This window comes from Globicephala melas, chromosome 3, assembly GCF_963455315.2.
Source record: "Globicephala melas chromosome 3, mGloMel1.2, whole genome shotgun sequence".
In the NCBI taxonomy this organism is placed as follows: Eukaryota; Metazoa; Chordata; class Mammalia; order Artiodactyla; family Delphinidae; genus Globicephala; species Globicephala melas.
The window spans coordinates 72,571,813-72,594,871 of NC_083316.1; the positions used below are offsets into that span (position 1 = coordinate 72,571,813).

The following is a 23,059-nucleotide window of genomic DNA, read 5'->3' on the forward strand; positions in this document are numbered from 1 at the left end:
TTTCAAGGGGTGGTGAATTATGCCTCTACTCCACTTCCCAAGCCCCCTCCGCTCAGCTTTGATCTTATGGATCACATCTGGTCATGTCCATTGGGTTGAAGGGTCCTAAGAAGAGAGCATTGGTTCAGTAACTGCTTCCTTCCTGAGGCTGCTGTGATTTCTGGATTGTCTGGGCTTCTTTTGAAATTCTTATATGGCAGTTCTCTTGAACTTTCTTCCATAATTATCCTTCACACAAACTGTATTGGAGGGGTTGTGAAATGACATGTCTCTCTTTTACTCTGGGCCTTTTTTCTAAAATTAGTAAAATACACAGTCCTTGTATCTTTGGACCAATCAAGCCTCTGTTTTAATTCTATGTAGTTATTAATTTTGGTCCCTGCATATGCCCCAAATCAGGGTCTATACACAAATCCTTGTCCTTGAAAGTTTTATAGCCCCAGAGGAACAAAGATTAATCATAATTATGTTATCTTCCTGAAAATCTCAGACCATGCTTCCTTTTTAAGAGCACAGATGATTCCTGAAGCAACAGGAAACAAAGCTGAGAAGTTTCTGAGCATTGCCTTTTCTTTGCCATTGTCCGGGAAAGGGAGTATGGCTCTCCCAAGACTGTCCAAATCATTTTCCTATCAGGTGACTTAAGTAACAAATGTCCTTCTCGATTCTCATCTCTTTTCTTTCTTGGCAAATATGATTTCACCATTCAACTCCCCTTGCACACAATAACTCACGCCTTCCTTTGAGCTCCCGCCACCCTCCAGGTGGCTGTGCTGTCACATTTAACGCATTGCAGTAAAATTTGGCACTCTCCTCCACTGTAGACTCTGATCTTCTCCAGGTCAAGAGGCATGTATTATTCATCACTGATGAATAGCTTGGCAAATAGAATGCACATAGTTTTTGCTTAGTAGGTGTATGTTGAATGAATGAATAGCAGTCATGTAACATGAACATTGTAACATGTAGCAAGAACATTGACCATTGTATGACACAGTAACCATGTTGCTCTCATATTGGAAAGAGTTGTACTTCTCTTGAACTACTGTGTGTGTGTGTGTGCGTGTGTGCGTGTGCACACACGTGCGCATGTCTCTGAAACATCTGCTGGAAAAAGCACACTGGAATGAATGTATAGCTGATTTTTAGCCAATAGTATTTTGATACCCCACTCCTGATGCAGTCTTAGGTTATTTTTTATTTGCCTCGTTTCTCTCATTTTTATTTTATATTATCTAGATTATATGTCTTTATAAACTACTTAAAACAATTTTAAGAACATTAGTTAAACTTTCGTATTTTATAGGAATAATAAGGAAGCATAAAGAGGGTCCAGTACCTCTTTGCTGAGGAGGAAAGTAGGGGAAAAAACACCCTGAAAATGCTATTTACTATTACCCAGGTATTGAAATAACATGATAGGCAGCTTATTTACAAAGTTGCCTCAGCTGCCAAAGAAAATGTCTTCCAAGGACAGTAACATAGCTGTGAAAATAACAGCTTAGTCATAACAAAGGAGACCACTGTGATGGCATGTGTTCCTTTACCCTTCAAAACAGCAACCATAGGGACACACATCCCTAAGCAGTTAGGCAATCTATATCCCAACATGAAGACTTCACCACACCTGACCTTTCTGTGGTTTTAAACCTAGGATTTAGTGCAAACAATTTTGGGTTACCTCAGCAGTACCAATTGAAGATTTAAACATACATTTTTTAAAGATTTCACGTCTGTCTTAGCTTTCAAATGACTAAATATTGACCCAGAGCTTTAACATTTTTTTAAATTAATTTAAAAAGTTTAATTTTTTTATAATTGACTCACACTATATATTAGTTTCAGGAATACTGCATAGTAATTCAATATTTTTATACATTACAAAATGATCACAATAACTGTAATAGCCATCTGCTACCATACAAAGTTATTACAATACTATTGCCTATATTTCCTATGCTGTACATTGCATCCTTGTGACTTATTGATATTTTATAACCGAAGTTTGTCCCATTTAATCCCCTTCCCCTACTTCACCCAGCCACTCCCCCTTCCTGGCATCTACCAGCTTGTTCTTTGTTTCTATGAGTCTGTTTCTGTTTTACTATGTTTGTTCGTTTGTTTTGTTTTTTAGATTCCCTATATAAGTAAAATCATATGGTATTTGTCTTTCTCTGTCTTATTTCTTTTAACATAATACCCTCTGGGTCCATTCATGTTGTCATAAATGGCAAGATTTCTTCTTTATAGCTGAGTAATATTCCAGTGTGTGTGTGTGTGTGTGTGTGTGTGTGTGTACACCACATCTTCTTTATCCGTTCATCTGTTGATGGATACTTAGGTTGCTTCCATATCTTAGCTATTGTAAATAATGCTTCAGTGAACTTTGGGGTGAATATATCTTTTTGAATTACTGTTTTCATTTTCTTGGGATAAATACCCAGAAGTGGAATTCTTGCTGGGTTATATGGTAGCACTATTTTTAATTTTTTGATTCAAGTCACTGCTATGGGTGTTAAAGGAAATGCTTGCTCTTCTGAGAAATGGTGTTGGACCTTGGGTTAGAGGTGATGATGACTTGTGGATAAGCTTGCTATAACAAAAAAGTCAGTGATATTAACCAAATACATGAAACAATCTGAGTATAGTTAAATGCCACATATAATTTCTATTCACAAGTTCACATTACAGTGTTTCAGCAAAGTAATGTAACCAATTCACATGCTAAAGTGAATGGTAACGGCTGTCCTTTATGGAGTCTTTACCACATGCTAGGCATTGTGCTAAGCACTTTAATCAAGTTAATCTAATTTCATTCTCACAGCACATTTATGAAAAAAATAGATTTTATTCATATTTTATAAACAAGGATACTGAAGCTCAGAGAGGTAACTTCACTTGCCCATAGTCACACAGCTATTAAGTAGCAGCCGAGGTTCAAAGCCAGGCCCATCTGATTCAGAGTCCACATCTGTAAGCACTTCACTTTCTCACTCCCTGTTTTGTGAAATCATCATATTCTTCCTGTCTTCCATTTAGAATGTCCCAGACAGTAGTGGGTTTTGATGCATTTTCACCCATGATCAAAGCCAGGTAGATTAGTCTCTGTTTTTAGTGATAACAGGCAGCAGAATCTTGAAGCAAGTGTTTGATTTAGAGGAGATGATATCTCCTGACTCCTCTCTCCACACACCTGAGTAATAGGCCTTGACATTTGGTCAAGAACAGTCTTGACATTTGGTAAGATTTTATCATAAAAATACATGATACCCTCCCAGACAGCATGTATATCACACTCTTGCATTTTCAGCATGTTTTTTAAATTATTTCCATTTTGTGGCACATGGAACTTTCATTTGAAGAAAGAGAGAATAAGAAATAAAGAAGAGAATACACTAGTATACCATCATGAAGGCAAGTTTTTCAAGACTTTAGCTGGCCCAGCTCTACATTTAAGAAGTTTGGCTACAATGAAAAAGTTAAGAATTTTAGCCAAAACAAAAAATCTTTACTGCATGTCAGATCATGATATTTTTTAATTAAAAGAAATTCAGAAAATTCATGAAGGAGATAGGCTTTTTTAAAGACAGGTTTTAGACTACTTGGGTTTTCCTCATACATTCATGATTATGCTCAGAAATTAATATTACTCTGCTGTTCCCATTTCATTTCACTGCCCTGAAATCCTGTTGTTGAAACTACAGGACTTGAAAATAACAGGAACATCCTGTTGTCAAAAATAAATTCCTTAGGATAAAGTATTAATTCAACTGAAGCCAATTTTTTTTTGGAGGGTGGGAAGTTCCTCAGTGGGAGGGGAGCTTATGAATGACAGAGTGCCATTCACTGCCCTTTCTTCATATCTTTGGATTCACTGGCCTTTTTTCGTATCTTTGCTATATCTCTAACTAAATGAAATTTAGTCTTTTATATGAATATTTATATGTTGCAAAAACTTAATATGTGGTGTCATTAAAAACTTTCATGAGAGGGATAAGTAAGGTCTAAGCTGCTTGGGTCACTACTATTGAGTATTATATTCAGAAATATGCATGTTTATTGTTTCATTCTATGATTTATTTAGTAGTCCCCTAGCCCCTGGGAATTCATATGCAAGGTAAAATAAAACACTGGAGACACTTCCTAAAAAAGGAATTTTTAGATTATTTGCAGAATATGGCCCCTGAAAACATTGGGGTTATTTTTCTTGAGTCTGACTTATGCTTTGGACCCTCATTTGGAACACTGACTTAGGAGTTTAGACAGTCAGGTTCTGGGCAGGCCTCAGAAGTCCTTGGTTCTTGGGTTCTTCACCCATACAGCTAGAGGGAGGGTGGAATGACCTTTATTATTTCTTCTAGTTTTAAGATTCCATGAAGAAAAAATGCCTTCGTGAAAGGAGGAGGTACAGTTATCTTTCTGGTGGACGGGTCAGGTTGATGGGACGTTCACAATGCCTTGCTTTCTGATAGTCAACATTGGGCGTCCTTCAGCAGTCACCCAATCCAGACTGTGGGCTTCCCAGTGGCTTGAAACTCTCCCTCTTCTAGAAAACCATCAGCTAATTGGCCTTTTCCCTCCAGAACTGTTTGCCTTCTCCTTAGAGGACAGCAGGTAAGAAACCATCTGTTCAAATGCCTAGAGAAGCCCCTGAACCCAGCTCTGTCTCCTGCTGCTGACACTTCTGGACCAGGCCGGTTTGTCAGCCTGTGGCAGTGCAATAATGTTATGTTGGACTTCCTTGAGGGTTACCTACCTCTTTTTGAATGACCGACCCATAATTACCTTGACTTTTCAAGTTGGAACCAAGTTTCAACAACTAGTTTTGCAGAAACACAGATGAGTCATGTGGAAAAGCTGCAAAGGGAAAGTTTTCCTCTTTCCCCTCTTGCAGAGCCTCTGTGGACAAAGGCAGATCATCTTATTTGCATGACTAAATCACACGAAGTATCTGCTGATTGGCAAGGAATTCCAGAGGGAAAAAGCTGATTATCAAATCCCACGTCTTCCATGAAGTCTTCCCTGACTACCCCAGTTTAAAGACTTTTCTATCATTAAACTCGTACCATTCAGCACTTTTCCCTAACAGATAAAAAAAGGTGCTAGGTGTTCACACTTCCCTCTGTACTATTTGGTATCTTCTTTTTATTCAAATACAGCCAAGTCTTGTATAGACATAAGAGGATTTGGGGCTTAGTAATAGATGATATATATATAATCATTGTAAATATCTTTATTGAGCACCTACAGTGTTCTAGGCTCCCATCCAAGAGCTTTACATTCAGTTCTCACTCTGCTCTTATGAGGCAGATGCTGTTGTTCACTCCATTTTATTTTTTAGGAAACTGAGGTATAGAGAAGCTCAATACTGGCTCAGGTCACAGAGTCAGTAAAAGGTATACCTAGGATTGACTCAAGACAGTCTGCTTCCAGAGCCTTCATTCTTAACAGTACACTCTTTTTTTTGTAGACAGTATCCTGATCCAGTAAGAAACTTTTTCCTACTCTGTCCTTCTTCCCGCACATAAATTGTCAATAGCAACATCATTTTCTTTTGAGAAAATTCTTTACATAAATCATAAAGGAGATCATTTTATATCTATGTATCTGGTATCTAGTGTAAGACTTTCCAACTTCGGACTTTCACATATTGCTTCTACATCTGTATGATCTAATCCTTAAGATTTCAAAACTTCAAGGAAAGTGAAATGTGTCATTTCCCATCAAAGCTGGGGATTCCCCATAGAGTGGACAGAATTTTGGCCTCCATTTGCTTCCAGTTTTACTTTCCTTTTCTGAAATTAATCCATAAACTCTATCTCCTTTCCCCCAGATATTTTGGCCTGTATTTCTTAACCATTTAAGCATTTATTAGATATCCCTCACATGTTGGCAGTGTATTATGGGATTTTATAATGTTCTCTCATTGTTATATTGTACGTCTCTTGCCCCAAGACCCTTCAGGGAAGAAGTTATGCCTTTCACATTTGCTAAGTTTCCAGCTGTAACTGTAACAGTGCAGGAGGTATAAAAATACTCAATAAATATCCATTAATTGTAGTATCATAGGCCAGCTGTAACAACCACCCAGTATGAACATATTAAGGGTGTTTAGCTATCTTAAAACACATCTTTGATGTGCTAACCCATTACTCTGAAGACCAACATCCTAAAATATTTGTTCAATAAAAAATTTAGCACATCAGATTGAATTGAACTCAGCAACAGAGTGAGTATTGGAGTTGAGACATAACTATGTTTTCTACAACTTGACATAATGACCTTGAAATAATTGACGTTATCACCTCATCTACTTAACATTATCCTGTTCTCTCAATAGTTAAAAGTTAACACTGTTGTTTCCAGGATTAAAATTTTACAGAAAGCACAAGGAAGTGTATAGTGTATTTTAAACAGGGTATGACTAACTTCAATTAACAATTTCTTAGTGATTTTAAGTCAATATTTAGGAACATTACTTATTGCAATGTGTTATAAATGTTAATGTGAGTATAAATGATACAAGATGTGGATATGACTGAGCATTCACTCCTACAGGGAATGCTCTAGGCATTTTTTCTTGGAGTATCTGCAACTTTCACATAAAGCCAGAGAAATCTGTGGGCCTAATCTTCAGGACAGTGTAATGTGGCTACTGTTCAGTAGTATATAGTCGATTAAAAGTTAGATTATCCTTCTACCAAGTGATTTTGCCCTTTTGAAAAATGAGTACCATTGCTCTCAGGATTTTTTGCCACTTGAAACACCTATATCATTAATAGAGTGGCCACAGTGACATAGACATGCACAGACATGCACTTCTACCTTTCTCATAATTTCCATGGGCTCTAAATGAAACACTACAAGTGTGTTCTAAGACTGTTTGTGGAGGGAGCAGTACTCCAAAGTCTACAGAGTCTTAATCAGGAAAAGGAGAGAATATTTATGCTCTCATGAAACATAGCCCCTAACTTCTTCTAAACTATCCCTAAATGTTTTGAGTTTATTGAAATCACAGATTCAAAGCACAAAAAATAAAAAATTGTATCTCCAACATCAATCTAAGATCAGAAAGTATGGATACTTCATCATGCCTGTGTGATGAGGGATTACCTCACCTGAATCTGCTTTCCTCACTCTGTTGCTGAGTCCAGTTCAATCTGATGTGAATTTTTTATTGAACAAATATTTAAGGATGTTGGTCTTCAGAGTAATGGGTTAGCACATCAAAGATCTGTTTTAAGGTATCTAAACACCCTTAATATGTTCATACTGGGTGGTTGTTAGAGCTGGTCTATGATACTACAGTTAATAAGTATTTTCTGAGTATCGTTGTCCATAAGTACAATTGTGAATGAAGATAGGGGGTGCAAAAAGATAAATATTTCTTGGACTTTAATCTTGTATTCCCATGGTCACCTCTATCACCTTTTCAGATACAAGAAGGTGATAGGATTAGTCAGAAAAACACTTTTTAGCCATCCATTCAGAGGCTTGGTAAGCAAGAGGTTAAGGAGGACACCTTTGAATGCTCTAGGACAATGACATTTTCCAGTACCTATCAATTTTGTTTTATGAGGACATAGAGCATTAGTACATGCAAAAAGTAACGAGTCAGACCTTATTCTGATTAAATTCTGAAGGGGCTTGATTCACTGGAACCTACCTGGAGCGCAGTTGACAATCACTGTCCACTGGACCAATTTCAACAGTATCATCAAGTTGTTAAGGGGACAGACTGCTCAGACTTGAAGAACAAAAGAACAAAAAGAAAAGGTCATTTGGGGGTATCATGATTTTCAGACTGTTTTTTATCAATTCTTTCTATGCTGTTAATACTTTAAGTTTTTAATGAGCTAATTATGAACAATACAAGGCTGCATTTTAGTGTATGTAGTATATCTGACTACTTCAAAATTGTAGGCAGTTTAATATTCAGTGAATCAAAATATCTGCTTTTGAAGCAGATGAAACAGTATTGCTTGGATATGTCCACATTTTTCTTAGCTCAATCTTTTCAAGTAATATAAGCATGTGGATACATTTTAAATACTAAAAGGTGAGACTGATTCTTATTCTTTGATCACTTGTCAGTGCATAGAAGTAGATAGCAATGATAACCATGGAGTAGATTTGAGCTCTAAAACTGGTAGACATGGCAGTGATATCGGCAGGAAATGAGGTGTAGTTGGACCTCAGAGGACCTGGAATTAAAATGCTGAAGACCAGACCACACTCTTCATCTCTTAGGGACCACAGAGCCTCACTTCTTGTTGTGGTGAACATCTCAATGCCCCTCCCAACCCTTGCCTCCCCCTGCCATTTTTCTATCCATTTATACTCGATATTCGTTGTGTGTTTACTCCAAGATGGCTGTTTGCCCTGAACTTAGAATGGTTCTAGTGCCCACTACTAATTGGCAATTATCCATGTGAAATTCTCAAGACCAAAAAACTCATTGGCTCAGCTCAACGTTTAGAGCAGAGTCACCAAGTTATAAATCAGAGGCAAGCCAGAAGAATGTCTGTCTTTGGGTCAGGTATCCATCTCAGAGCTAGTCACCTGTATTTGGGTGATCTGTGGGTGGGATGTGAGGATAGAGGTATATGGAACACAGGCTCTTCCAGAACCCTTGAGCAGTGTCAGCAGTTATGGAACATGTCTATTGTGCCCACAACTATCAGAATCCTTATTCCTTCAAGGGTTGTTTAGATGCAGCTGATTATTTACCTGCCATCCACACCTGTCACAGCCCAGCACTCCCCTTCTTGTTTTGTTCCACCGGTCTGCAGATCGCTTGTGTCCTCTCTCACTTTATTTGCTTTCTCTCTCTCCTTTTCTGTAACGAGCATGTTCAGGTTGCGAATCACAGGCTTCTAAATGTGACAGGAGCTAATTGCCAGACTTCTAAATATGACACATCTCTGCTTCTCTAGCCCTTTTGCTTCCTGCTGCTTTTCCCTCTCTGGTTCTTCAGGCTGCTGTGACCACCATGTGCTGCAAAATCTCTGGGCCTAATTCTCCTTTTGGGGTTACACTTGGCTTCACTGCCAAATAGATGTAAAGATTAGTTAATTTTGTTAATTAGTTTAAGCTACTTTATGCCTCATGAGTGCGCTAGAAGAGTGCTTCTCCAACTTTTCAATGTGCACATGAAAAACGTGGGGATCTTGTTAAAATGTAGTTTCAGGAACTCTGTCATGGAGTGTGAGATTCTGCATGTATAGCAAACTCCCAGGTAGTGTTGATGTTGCTGATGAATTAACAATGCTTTGAATAGAAGATTAGATTGACTTATTGTAACTATGATCTTCTTGATGGGAAGGACCGTGCCTTAGGCATCTTCATCTGCCCTTCCATGGCCAGCACCGTACCTGATACGTGGTAGATATTCAAATGTTGCTTGGATTTTGAGTAAACTAAGCACACAGGAAATACAGGATTTTCTATGCCTACTTTTTAAAAAAGTGAGTGGTTTCAAAGACTGCTAAAAATCAGTGAAATAAATAAACATTTCTTAAGGGTCTGATTATGCAAAGGACTAGGAGAAATACTAAAAAAAATTACAGTCCAAGTCCTCAAGGAAACACTGTCCTACTAACTCTAATATGTCTTTGCTAGAATTGTGAAATAATTTTAGAATTGTAGGAGTAGCAGAATGAGCCTATTTATGCTATAGCATTTGATCTCATATACTTTGTGTCATTTTTCCATATGTACAATGAGGCTAAGGGGACTGTTGTGATATTTATGTGTGATAATACATGTAGGGATTGAGTTTCATGCCTGGCACACAGTAAATGATCACTGCTAATACTGTTAGTAGTGGTAGAAGAAGTAGAAGCAGTAGTAGTAATATTTAAGGTTGTTTTCATTACTAGCTAATTCAGTTTAAGAAAATACTTTGCTCTTCCTCTTCTTCTCTGAGTCCATACATTATCCTAATATGAGATTTCACTTTGTAGGGCTTATCTGCAATTTAGTCTTAATATTGTTCTTGTTTAGAGTTTAAAGGAAGATGAATTTTAGAATTCAGTTGTGTGCAGTACAACAGAAGGACTTCTAGAAGAATTTGTTTTCCTAACTTGCAGCTCGTTAAACAGTTATTTTCTCTTCACTCCAATGTCTTCATAAATTTATTCCTGAGAAAAAAATGAATGTGCTTAAAGGGCTCTCTCGAAACCTCTCCAGTCATTTTGAATGGGACAGGAAATGCACACATATACACAGAAATACATGCATACATACATACATACATAAATTCACAGGTGAACTAAAAGTGTGTGTTAAATAATAACATCATCTTTGGAAAGAAAGTAAATTGAGCGGGCAAGGAAAGGAATATTGAACTCATAAGTATTGGCTTAGATATTATTTATAAGTATCTACATAATGAATAACATCTGTATTCTTCAACTAATAGGGCCAGTACATCGATGTATTGTACTTTCTACACAAAGTAGAACTCAGTTTGCAATAAGTGGACAATTCTTGATCCATCATACATTTTAAAATTTCTGGAATAAAACTGACAGACCATCTCTTTTTTTCCCATATAAAGTAGGGCATCACCATGAGTTTCCATGTCGAAAAGAAAAAGCTGGTTGCAGTGGCAAATGTAACTGTGACATAGGTGCCATCATTAAAGAAATCTCCCCTCCTGGGGGAGGTTGGCACATGAGCTTATGAGTCATAACTATCATCATTGTCTTGTTGAGGAGAAGTACTTATAAAGACCTTAGAAACAAACATCTGTTATTCTTTCATTACCTAGTTCCTTTTTCATTACCTATGTAACCCAGATGTAACGCACATGTCTGCTGCCTGGATTGCTTCATGTCCTCCAGTGCGCCAGGGTCAACTTGTTCTCTAAAATATAATTTAAATGGACTCAAATTACAGTTTCACGTACAGGGAGTTCCCAGCATCTCTTCCAATATTTTTAGCAGTTGTAAGTGAAGCTTTTGTCTCTCCTGGACTCTTTGCTTCTGAGCCCCTCCTTATGCTGATTTCATACAAGAATAAAAAAAATTGAAATACCGTATACCACCCACATAATTTTTTTTAATCAAGTTGGGTAATACAAGTAGAAACACTTCAATAAGTATAAAGAACTACCTGGGAGCGGTGGGGTGAGGGGGTAATAATAATCTTACTAAATGAGAAAGTGAGGGGTTTCCCTGGTGGCACAGTGGTTAAGAATCTGCCTGCCAATGCACGGGACACGGGTTCGAGCCCTGGTCCAGGAAGATCCCACATGCCATGGGGCAACTAAGCCCGTGCGCCACAGCCACTGAGCCTGCGCTCTAGAGCCCACAAGCCACAACTACTGAGCCTGTGTGCCACAGCTACTGAAGCCTGCGTGCCTAGAGCCCATAGTCCACTACAAGAGAAGCCACTGCCATGAGAAGCCCACGCACCGCAGCGAAGAGTAGCCCCTGCTTGCCACAACTAGAGAAAGCACACACACAGCAATGAAGGCCCAATGCAGCCAAAATAAATAAATATTTTAAAATAAATAAATAAATAAAATAAATGAGAAAGTGACATAAGGTGTTGTGAATGCTCCAGGGTAGACTTGAAGAGGAAAAACTGAAGATAGTGAAACAACATCTACTTATTTCATCTGGCTTAAAATAGAGAAAAAGGTGAAGTCCTGGCAAGATTTTGAAATAAAGTAGGATTGTCTGAGGGTTATAATAAGAAAGGAAATTTACCCATGAAACTTTAAAAGGGAACAGCAAAAGTTAGTCATGTGATTACAAGAACCCAAAAGAATATTTAACACCAAAAGAGAGAAGGGTCGCCAGAATGCTTTGAAGCTGGTTGAGCTAGTAATTACAAGGAACAACTTTCCTCGCCGTTTTTAAGACAGCAAATCCACATGGCCTTTGTCTCATTTTCTGGTAACTGCCACAGCTGTCCTTGAAGCAATAGTTGCCAGCAGGTTAATCAGCTGCTTCCACAGCCCTGTGTATGCATAGTATTCAGTCTGCTTGTTTCTTACATTACATTGTTTTTCCAAGAATTTGTTCCCAGCCTTACTTCAAAAACTGTTTTGAACATGATATTCAGTTTCCTAACTCCCCACATCACTTTCATGTGATCTAATCTTCAGACTACCTGGATGTACTGTACATCTTAGTCAATTGGACTAAAGAAAATTCTGGTTAGTGAGGCTTTTTTTTCCTTTGAGGGTAGGGTACAGTTCATTTATCTTGGGAACTTTTAAATGTATGTCGCAAGTTTTATTCTACATCAGTAGAAATTCCATTCAGAAAAGATTGATCAGAAACTTAGAATACGTATTAGCTTTAAAGGAAAAGTTCAATGAGAATTTAAAACAAGGAAGTGTTAGTATATAAGATAGAATGTAGAATGACATAGCCAGCTCCACCTGCATTCCATGGCCCAGGTCACATGAGTAGGGGCCCTGACTGCGGCCTGCGCTTGTGGGTTTACCCTCTCAGCCCTGTCTCATTTGCAATTGTTAGTGTTTGTTGCAGGAGAGTTGTCTGACCCCCTAACCCCTAAGAGAGGTGGTACACAAGGCAGAGAGTTTGTTGGAGGGAGACTGGGATGGAGTCCCAGCTGGACAGGAGTGGGCGAGGGAAGCCCCTGCCGGACTGTAGTACCTGCGCAGGAGAGGAAGGCAGAAGGGGCTGCAGACAAGGCAGGCGCGCTGGGGGCCCAAGCCCTCCTCATTCATGATCTGGCCCCACGCTGACCAGGACAAACTTAGGGCACTCTCACCAGCCTGATGCTAATGAGAGGCCACGATTTGTAGGGCTCTGAAGAAACAGAGGGGAAAAGGGTTGCTTCAGGATTAGATAATTTTCCTGCCCCTTTCTCTGAAAGAATGGCCCAACATGGCCAAGTCACTGTACAAACAGGGAGAATTGCAAATGAGATTGTGAAGAGCTATGACACTTTGGGAATTCTCCCCCTCTTCCCAAAGCCACTGCACACATGCCTGATTACTTCTAACCTCCCAGAGGTCCACTTTGCCCAATTTATTTTTTGACCAGGATCGCACGGCATTCATTGAAGTCCTCCTTTCAATATGTTTTCCTCTATAATAAAGGAAAGTTTTCAGGAAAGCACTTCAGATAGAGGTGAGAACCAAACATGGCCAGCCACCGGCAAGTGTAGATGTTGGAGAGCCAAAGCTATACGCCATAGCACTGTGTACAAAATGTTTATTATCCTAAAACAGCTCACAGTAGATTCGGTAATTATCCCCATTTTACAGCCTGAAATTGACTTGTGATGACATTTTTCAAGATAAAAAATAAAACACTGAAACCCGTGTGACTTCCTTTGTCAGTGTCTGTGTTTGTCTAACCTGCTTTAAGCCAGCCTGTGGCAGTGAATCCATAATTCAGGTGAAAATAAATCAGCTCAATAACAAAAAAACAAACAACCCAATCCAAAAATCGGCAGAAGACCTAAACAGACATTTCTCCAAAGATATACAGATTGCCAACAAACACATGAAAGAATGCTCAACATCATTAATCATTAGAGAAATGCAAATCAAAACTACAATGAGATATCATCTCACAGCAGTCAGAATGGCCATCATCAAAAAATCTACAAACGATAAATGCTGGAGAGGGTGTGGAGAAAAGGGAACCCTCCTGCACTGCTGGTGAGAATGTGAATTGGTACAGCCACTATGGAGAACAGTATGGAGGTTCCTTAAAAAACTATAAATAGAACTACCATATGACCCAGCAATCCCACTACTGGTCATATACCCTGAGAAAACCATAATTCAAAGAGAGTCATGTACCAAAATGTTCATTGCAGCTCTATTTACAATAGCCTGGAGATGGAAACAACCTAAGTGCCCATCATCAGATGAATGGATAAAGAAGATGTGGCACATATATACAATGGAATATTACTCAGCCATAAAAAGAAACGAAATTGAGCTATTTGTAATGAGGTGGATAGACCTAGAGTCTGTCATACAGAGTGAAGTAAGTCAGAAAGAGAAAGACAAATACCATATGCTAACACATATATATGGAATTTAAGAAAAAAAAGTGTCATGAAGAACCTAGGGGTAAGACAGGAATAAAGACACAAACTTACTAGAGAATGGACTTGAGGATATGGGGAGGGGGAAGGGTGAGCTGTGACAAAGCGAGAGAGAGGCATGGACATATATACACTACCAAACGTAAGGTAGATAGCTAGTGGGAAGCAGCCGCATAGCACAGGGAGATCAGCTCAGTGCTTTGTGACCGCCTGGAGGGGTGGGATAGGGAGGGTGGGAGGGAGGGAGAGGCAAGAGGGAAGAGATATGGTAACATATGTATATGTATAACTGATTCACTTTGTTATAAAGCAGAAACTAACACACCATTGTAAAGCAATTATACCCCAATAAAGATGTTAAAAAAATTAAATTAAATTTTAAAAAAAAGAAATCATTTAATGCCAATGTACATAAAAACAAGTAGCCAACATGACCCCTATTTTTAGTGCAGAAATATATTCAAGATCAAAGCCATTAATGTTTGCCTGTTTTATTTAATCACATACCTTTTACCTGGAAGATGTGGGTCTTATGGCATACAAATGAGCATACAGGAAAGGATTCAGGCTTTATGCTGTCCAAATTAAATTCTAAAAGCCAGAAAATTCATCATTCTGACATCTCTTTGCAGATGCAGAATGTGTGTTGAAATATCTCTTGAAATGTGTCTTGTTTACTTGAGGAATACATTTAGCAGATCATATTAATTAGAAATAATATCTGAGTAAAGTCTTTAATAACGTATCTCTTTTTAAACATAAATCAAAGGGACTGATTTCCCAAGTTGCAAGAATGGGTGTTTCCCCTGATTACCTATAGTTTGGATTTTGAAGTTTTCTTCTTAAGTTATATTTTTTTCCTTGCGTTATCAGCATCCATTATTTTTGGCTATATTGCAATCTAGGTTTGCAGATATTATGTATTAAAAAATGGCGAAGTTGGGGAAAATATTTCACAAGAGACATTCTCTACTATTAAGATTTCTTGTAAAGTATTATTGCCATTATAAGTTGTAGGAGGTGTGTCCTCTATAAGAATACCTCAGAAGCACAATTTTAGATTCTGAGAACCTATTTAACAGTCCTCCATTTTGAGATTTTTTTGTGAAAGATTTTATGTGAACAAGATGATTTTTATAACCCGTGAGTAAAATCTTCCAATTACATCTCTAAAACCTTTTTCCGTGGAATTTCAGTATTACCAAAATATATAAATGATGTTAAGTTTACCTTAAACCTCATTGATCTAAATAAACTCCAGTAATAATGGATACAGTTATGCAGTATAGCTTCTAAATGGAAAATTGTCATCATTTTCAACAGAATGAATGGCTCTAGGGAAATGTACAGCTTAGGAATGACAAAACTGTCATCCAAGCAGAGAACAAAATTGTGGAAATTACAGAGTTGAGCCCTGGGAATCCTCAAATTTGCCTTTAAACAATACCTTCTTCAAACTAGTGGTTACCAGTGGGGAGAGGGAAAGGGGAAAGGCAACATAGGGGTAGAACTATTAGGTATAAAAGAGGTAGGAACTAAGAGGTTACACTATTAGGTATAACGTAAGCTACAAGAGAATATTGTACAACACAGGGAATATAGCCAATATTTTATAACAACTATAATTGGAGTATAATCTTTAAAAATTGTGAATCACTGTATCGTACATCTGTAACTTACATAATATTGTATAACAACTATACTTCAATAAAAAAATTTAAAAGATAAAAGAAAACAATTACCTTCCCTCATGTGGTCCCTAGTGAAACCGTGGTCTCATTAGACGAAGAAGACAGAGCTGGAAAAGCAAATATGCATCTCTGAAATTTGTTTGGCCGTAACCTTTTTTGAAGTTTTCTGAGCACCTCAGGATATGCATGTTCCATGGAACCTACTTTGTGAAGCAGTGGGTTAGATTTAGTCATGTAGCCTCTACTCAAACAGAGCTCCAATTTGGCAAGCCAGAAAGCTGCTTTTGCCAACATTTAGATACAAAGAGCTAGTATAAAGCGGTGATGTAATGCATGGTGCATTTAGAAATGTTTGTGTTGAAGCTGAGTAATCTCTTCTCTTGTCTCTTCCAGGTGTTTCATCCCAAACATCTATGCAGCTCTGTTCAGTGCAGCTCTTGTTCCGTTAATGTGCCTCGTGGTAGTATTTGTGGTGTTCATCCATGCCTACCAGGTGAAGCCACAGTGGAAAGCATATGATGATGTCTTCAGAGGAAGAACAAATGCTGCAGGTTTGAAAGAAACTGTATTTGTATTTTAAGATGGGGACTTTTAATGGAGGGAAAAGGTCACTGAATATTCTTTATCAAGAAAAGGAGTGAGGGCTTCCCTGGTGGCGCAGTGGTTGAGAGTCCGCCTGCCAATGCAGGGGACACAGGTTCGTGCCCCGGTCCGGGAAGATCCCACATGCCTCGGAGAGGCTGGGCCCGTGAGCCATGGCCGCTGAGCCTGCACGTCCGGAGCCTGTGCTCCGCAATGGGAGAGGCCACAGCAGTGAGAGGCCCGTGTACCGCAAAAAAAAAAAAAGAAGAAAGAAAGAAAAGGAGTGAGGTTTGACTTAGCTTTCAGCTCTGAAGCCATAAGTTAAATTATAGTTCTCCAATTTCTCCCACTCCTTGGGACTTCCTGACATCTCTCTTTCTTCAGGGCTCTGTAGGTTTTATTCTGATGCCAGTTTTGTCCCTGAGATATTAATATTCAAGTAAGTGACTCACAGCCTTTGGGAGCTGCTTCCCCAAGTGTTCTTCAACTCAAGCAGTAACAACCTGTGTTCAACTTGTGAAATCTGTTCATTTCTTTCAGATTCTGAGACTTCTTCACAAACCTCCATAATGCTTGGGAGTGCTGTATTTTGCATGTGGAGTTCTGACTGTGCTGACAAATGTTTAAAAACATATGTGACCAGAAAGCTTCATAAGTGGCTACACATGTCTGGTTACTTAAGAGTACAGTCTTTCCAGCTCAAATTGGCTTTCACTACAGCTCATTTTTTCCCTTTGAATCATACTTAACACAGGTTTTTATGATGTGTTTCTGTTGTTAGATTAGCGTCTCTTAGGAATTTTTTTAAGGAACAATAACCAAACACCTTCATACAGAAAAGTCACTCTAAAATGGTTTGAGTGATATTAGGGAGAATCTAATGAGCTGGGGGTGGGGGAATCCCACTTGGGCCAAGAGGAAGACTAGTCTTTTCTAAGCTTTTGAAAGCCAAATGAATGGAGAAGTTCTTCACTTTTTAAGTGCTTTTCAGAGTTTAAGCAAGATACCATATGAAGTCCCTAGAATACATAATATAATAATGTCTAATACATTATTAGAGACTCAATAGATATTGTCATTTATAGGCTAATAAAAGGATTCATTCTAATATAAGAAAAGCCTGTAGTTCCTAAACTGTGTAAGGGAAGATGCAAAACGATTTTCCTTGTTGTGTAAAAAGAAGGGACTCTTGGGCTTCCCTGGTGGCACAGTGGTTGAGAGTCCGCCTGCCGATTCAGGGGACACGGGTTCGTGCCCCGGTCCGGGAAGATCCCACATGCCGCGGAGCGGCTGGGCGCGTGAGCCATGGCCGCTGAGCCTGCACGTCCAGAGCCTGTGCTCCGCAACGGGAGAGGCCCCAGCAGTGAGAGGCCCACGTACTGCAAAAACAAAACAAAACAAAACAAAAAACAAAACAAAAAGAAGGGACTCTTTTATATTAGTCTGTGGGGTAGTTTGTAGATAGTTGTATCTAGCCAACTCTTCCCTCTTCTCTCTCATTTAGCATGCAATTATTATGAGGGCAGAAATATTATTTAAGGTTATGATTAATCTTAGATTCTTCAGTTAAAAAAACAATATTCAATGTAGAAATCCACCTTTTTCACGGGATATAGAATTTATCTAGAAGCTCTGCTTTTATTCAACTTAAGATTCATTTTATTAAAATGCATATTCTCTTTCGAAGGAAAAGTTTGTTTCTTTCCCCAAATAACCAGATTTATTTTGTTCTGTATATTATGTAAAAGTGCCAATGTTTGCATGTTTTCAATAATGATAACATCATAAGGGCCTAACCTAACGAGTTAGTCCTTTCATGCCTGAATCACCCCTGTGCCTTTTTGGATATGATCCATCATGGATACAGTAGATAAACAATGCTCTGATTATCTGAAAAACAGCCCTCAAGCATTGAACATAATGCTAAAAGCCCTAGCACACTTCTATCTCAACTAGCGAAACCTCTCTTGCAATGAAATATTAATAGAAGCATTGCTCTTATTGTAGCTTTTCAAATAAAAACAATTATGGCAGTTCTGATTCCCCTATTCCCACTCAATCTAATAGTCATTATCTCACTTGGACTCTTACAGTGTTTTCCTGATAGGTCACTAGTTCTAGTTCTTCTCCAGTATCATTTTCTCAGATGTCTATATTTCAACAAAGTGGCTCCCCTCACTCTCTAGCTTTACAGTCATTCGAAGTCTCTCTCATTGCCCAGAAGAAAGTTCAGTCTTTTTATAACACAAGAGTCTCTATAAGTCCACCCTTGGGCCATCTTTTCGTCCCCAAGTTAGTTACCATTCAGCCTGCATTCTGACCATGCCATCAATTTACTCCTCTTACTCGTTCTTTTTTTTTAATAAATTTTATTTATTTATTTATTTATTTTTGGCTGTGTTGGGTCTTCATTACTGTGTACAGGCTTTCTCTAGTTGCAATGAGTGGGTGCTACTCTTCGTTGCAGTGCACGGGCTTCTCTTGTTGTGGAGCATGGGCTCTAGGCATGCGGGCTCAGTAGTTGCAGCACACGGGCTCACTAGTTGTGGCTCGTGGGCTCTAGATTGCAGGCTCCCTAGTTGTGGCGCACGGGCTTAGTTGCTCCACGGCATGTGGGATCTTCCCAGACCAGGGCTTGAACCCATGTCTCCTGCACTGGCAGGTGGGTTCTCAACCACTGTGCCACCAGGGAAGCCCCTACTCTTACTCATCCTTAAAATTGCCTGATACTGTCATCTTTGCTCATGTAAGGCGCCCTCTATGAACTCCTCATCATCAGTTGATAAAACTCATGTGTTTAGTAAGTAATGTGAGAAAATGTGGATGAAAGAGAGGTGGAAGGTGCTTATTACCCTTCCATAATCTTCATTATCTCCCCAAAGCTGTCCTAAAGAAACTCATAATCTAAGTAAAAGAAGTGTGCTGAACAAACACAAGTTAATCCCTAGGAAGCCCTTCCAGCAAGATACTGCTCACTCTTTTATAGAAATCTTGGAAGCTCCCAACATGCTACCTCTTCTGTGACGCCTTTGGAATTCCCTCTTTACAGAGCCACACCAAATAAGCATTACTCATTCCTTCTTCTATGCTTTTAAAGCACTTTGTTCCTACAGCCATTACAGCACTTAGCATTTATTTCAGAATTAAATGGTGACTTGTTTTGGTGTGTGTGGCTGATTTCCTTAATAAATTATGAATTCCTTGAGGGTAAGGACCATTTATTATTCATCTCTGTATCACCAGAGCCTGGTAGAGTGCTCAGTAGATAGCAGGAGCATAATTAATATTTGTTGACTAAATGAATAAATTAATAATCATCAATGCACCATAAAATCGTATGATTATGGGAATGGATCCCAAAGCTAAATACAGCTTTAAGAAGAAAAGGAATCTGTCATATCATCAGAAGTAGAAATTATAGAATTTATCTCATTGATCTGTTTGTAGGTATCCCTTTAAAAGTTATTATTAGGACTCTCATTTTTGCCTTGACTTCTCTGATTCCCAAAACTATGTGTTCAGCTTTGACCTCTAAGCTGATATCTTACATTTTATTTGAAGCCTCCTTTAACTCTCTTCCATCTGAACATGTGCCACATACCTCGAATTCAAATGTTCAAGAAAAAAAATGTCAATCTGCTCTACCAAGGAGCATTTGATACTCTCTTTGAATCTGTCTACTAGAATTCCATTGCATTGACCTGAAAAATATCCAGTCCAGAAGGACTGTAAGTTCATGTTTTGCCCATTTCCCTGCTCCATATACATAGCAGTTAATGACAAGATATAACAAGAGAAAATTAAAAAGAAGATGAATTGTGGATCAGAAAGAGCAGAAGCACAAAGTATAAGCTGGGCTACTGTCAAGGACCTGATGTTTTCTGGGTCCACAAGCCTGTGAATGCAGGAGTATCTCAACTGCTGTGGTGGTAAGCTGGGAATTAAAGGTCTCACCCAAGGCCGGTAGACTGGAGCAGTAGCACCTGTAGGAAAGGAACCTGAAAAAGAGCTGCCATAGTAGCTTGGGCTTTGGCTCAGGGATCTGGGAGCCCAAAGAGAAAGCAGAGGAAGCATCTCACCAAGTTCCTGGGCCAAAATCTCTAGAGTTCACAGAGTTTATCTGCCATATTCATATGTCTATGTCATTATGGGGACAGAAGACCCATGACACCAAACTAGTCCTTTTTGGAGAGAAGGGTTAAGTGGAGGCCACCACAAAACCATTAGACAGAAAAAGGTAGCCAGAGAGAAAGACAGAGAGTGAGTGAGAGAGAGAGAGAGAGAGAGAGAGAGAACAAGCAAGGAAGCAAATGCTTTCTACTCAAGATTAGCTGCAATATAAAAGTCCCAAACATTGGAGGAAAACTAACAAAGATAGCCCTTAAAATCAGCAAAGAGATGAATTTAACATAGAAAAAAATATAAAAATAGAATAAACTATAAATAACTTTCTCAAGTTATTTAGGTTCCTCAAAAATATAAAGTAGGAATCATCAAACTATGGCCCTGCCAGCCACTTACCTGTTTCCTCATTTTATCTATTTATTTTTTTAACAGCTTCATTGAGATATAGTTTACATCCCGTAAAGTTCATCTGTTTAAATTGTACAGTTCATTGGTCTTTATTATATTTATATAGTTGTGTAACTATTGCCATAATCTAATTTTAGAATACTTGCATCATCCCCAAAAAGAAACCCCATACCTGTTAGCAGTCACTCCCCATTCTCCACTTCCCTGAAGCCTAGGTAACTGCTAATCAATTTTCTGTCTCTATAGATTTGTCTATTCTGGACATTTCATATAATGGAACTATAGAATAGGTGGTCTTTTATTAAGTCTGGCTTCTTTCACTTAACATAGTGGTTTCAGAGTTCATCCATACTTTATATCATGTATCAGTACATACTTCTTTTTATTGACAAATAATATTGCATTGTGTGAACATACTACATTTTGCTTTCCTATTCATCAGTTGATGGACATTTGGGTTGTTTTCACCTTTTGGCTATTATGAAAAACATTCCTATGGTCATTTATATATAAGTTTTTGTATTAACATGTGTTTTCGTTTCTCTCGGGTATATGCCTAGAATTGGAATTTCTGCGTCATACAGTAGCTCGATGTTTAACATTTTGAGGAACTGCCAAACTGTTTTCCAAAGTAGCTGCAGTGACCTGTTTTTGTAAGTAAAGGTTTTTCTTGACACCCAGCCACACCCATTTGTTTACATATATTCTATGGCTGCTTGCAACAAAAACCATGTGGCCTGAAAAACCTAACATTTAATATCTGGCCCTGTACAGAAAATGGTTGACCATTGACCCCTGACATAAAGGAAGATGTATCCATTCAAAGCACTTAAACACTAAAAAAAAAAAAAAAAAAAAAGATATAAGCAAATAAAATTAAAAGAGACCAATATGAAAATGAAAAAATTTCAATAATCTTGACAGTGAAAAATAACACTAGTCAAAAGTTTTAAATATCTTTATATTTGAGATAAAATATAGATGAGACACAGAGAAGAGAGAATTAATTAATTAGAATCCGAAGCTAGGATTAAGGAATTCATGTGAAAGATACAAAAAAAGAGAAAATATGAAAACAGAGCTAAGAAGTATGAGAATACATTGCCAGGAGAAAAGAATACAGGGAATGGAGAGTAATCAATATTTGAAGAGGTAATGTTGAGAATTTTCTAGAATTAAAGAAATTAACATAACTACCCATAAATATCTACCTTGTTTAAAAATTGGGGGAGAGGGGTAGGGGAATGCTGAAAAGTCTACTATATTAGTAAAGTTCCCACATCTGTATTTTTGAAAACTGGATAGTAAGTACCCTTTCTTTGCTTCTAATATTCTTTATTGTTAGAATAATTGGCACAAACCCCACTCAGGAGTTTGAGTCCACAGTGCAAGCAGTTGCCACTATGTCCTCTAAAAGCCAAAGCTTCAGATGCAACACAGACTGGTACCAGGCCTCTTCTCTTCTTTCCTCTGAGATTCCTGCACTTTTTATACCCCGTGTGTACGTGGTATCTGAGAAGGAGGGCAGTTCCAATTACAGTTGGCCCTCTGTATCACCAGGTTCTGCATTTGCCAATTCAACCAGCCATGGGTCGGAAAATATTTGGGGAAAAAAAATTCCAGAAAGTTCCAAAAAGCAAATCTTGAATTTGCCACACACCAGCAACTATTTACATAGCATTTACATTGTGTTTACAACTATTTACGTTGTATTAGGTATTATTTTAAGTATTCCAGGGGATGTGCATAGGTTATATGCAAATAGTATGCCATTTTATATGAGGGACTTTGAGCATCCTTGGATTTTGGTATCCTGCAGGGTCCTGGAACTAATCCCCAATGGATACAGAGGGAAGACTGTAGTCTCAAGCAGATCTGGCTTAGTTCTCTACAATTCCAAACATGCAAAATAGCCCTTTTTCCTATGGCAGCTGAGATGGTTTATAGTTTAGTTTTATTTTGCCCTGCATTTTTTAAAATTTATTTTAATTTATTTTAAATTAATTTATTTATTTTTGGCTGTGTTGGGTCTTCGTTGCTGCGCGCAGGCTTTCTCTAGTTGCGGTGGGCGGGGGCTACTCTTCGTTGCAGTGCACAGCCTTCTCATTGTGGTGGCTTCTTTTGTTGTGGAGCACAGGCTCTAGGCACATGGGCTTCAGTAGTTGTGGCACGCGGGCTCATTAGTTGTGGTTCTCGGGCTCTAGAGC

At 38.4% G+C, this 23,059-nt stretch overlaps 1 protein-coding gene and 1 long non-coding RNA gene across 4 annotated transcripts in view; one reads left to right on the plus strand and one right to left on the minus strand.

Annotated features, from left to right (window-relative positions):
• Nucleotides 1-15,938, minus strand: part of LOC115847586 (uncharacterized) — an 85,087-nt gene extending 69,149 nt beyond the window's left edge. For 2 of the 3 annotated variants that reach the window (XR_009563421.1, XR_009563419.1), the window contains exons 1-4: nt 15,789-15,938; nt 10,790-10,869; nt 8,731-10,142; nt 7,667-7,747 (exon numbers count right to left, since the gene is read on the minus strand). This is a non-coding gene — a long non-coding RNA (uncharacterized lncRNA). The remainder of the gene's footprint in view (nt 1-7,666; nt 7,748-8,730; nt 10,143-10,789; nt 10,870-15,788) is intronic. The other variant, XR_009563420.1, reaches the window with a different exon arrangement.
• The window catches only part of ADGRV1 (adhesion G protein-coupled receptor V1), a 564,815-nt gene that overhangs the window by 463,793 nt on the left and 77,963 nt on the right, over nt 1-23,059 (plus strand). Inside the window, exon 87 of the mRNA XM_060296007.1 lies at nt 16,131-16,288. Within this exon, the coding sequence (XP_060151990.1) occupies nt 16,131-16,288 (158 nt within the window). The remainder of the gene's footprint in view (nt 1-16,130; nt 16,289-23,059) is intronic.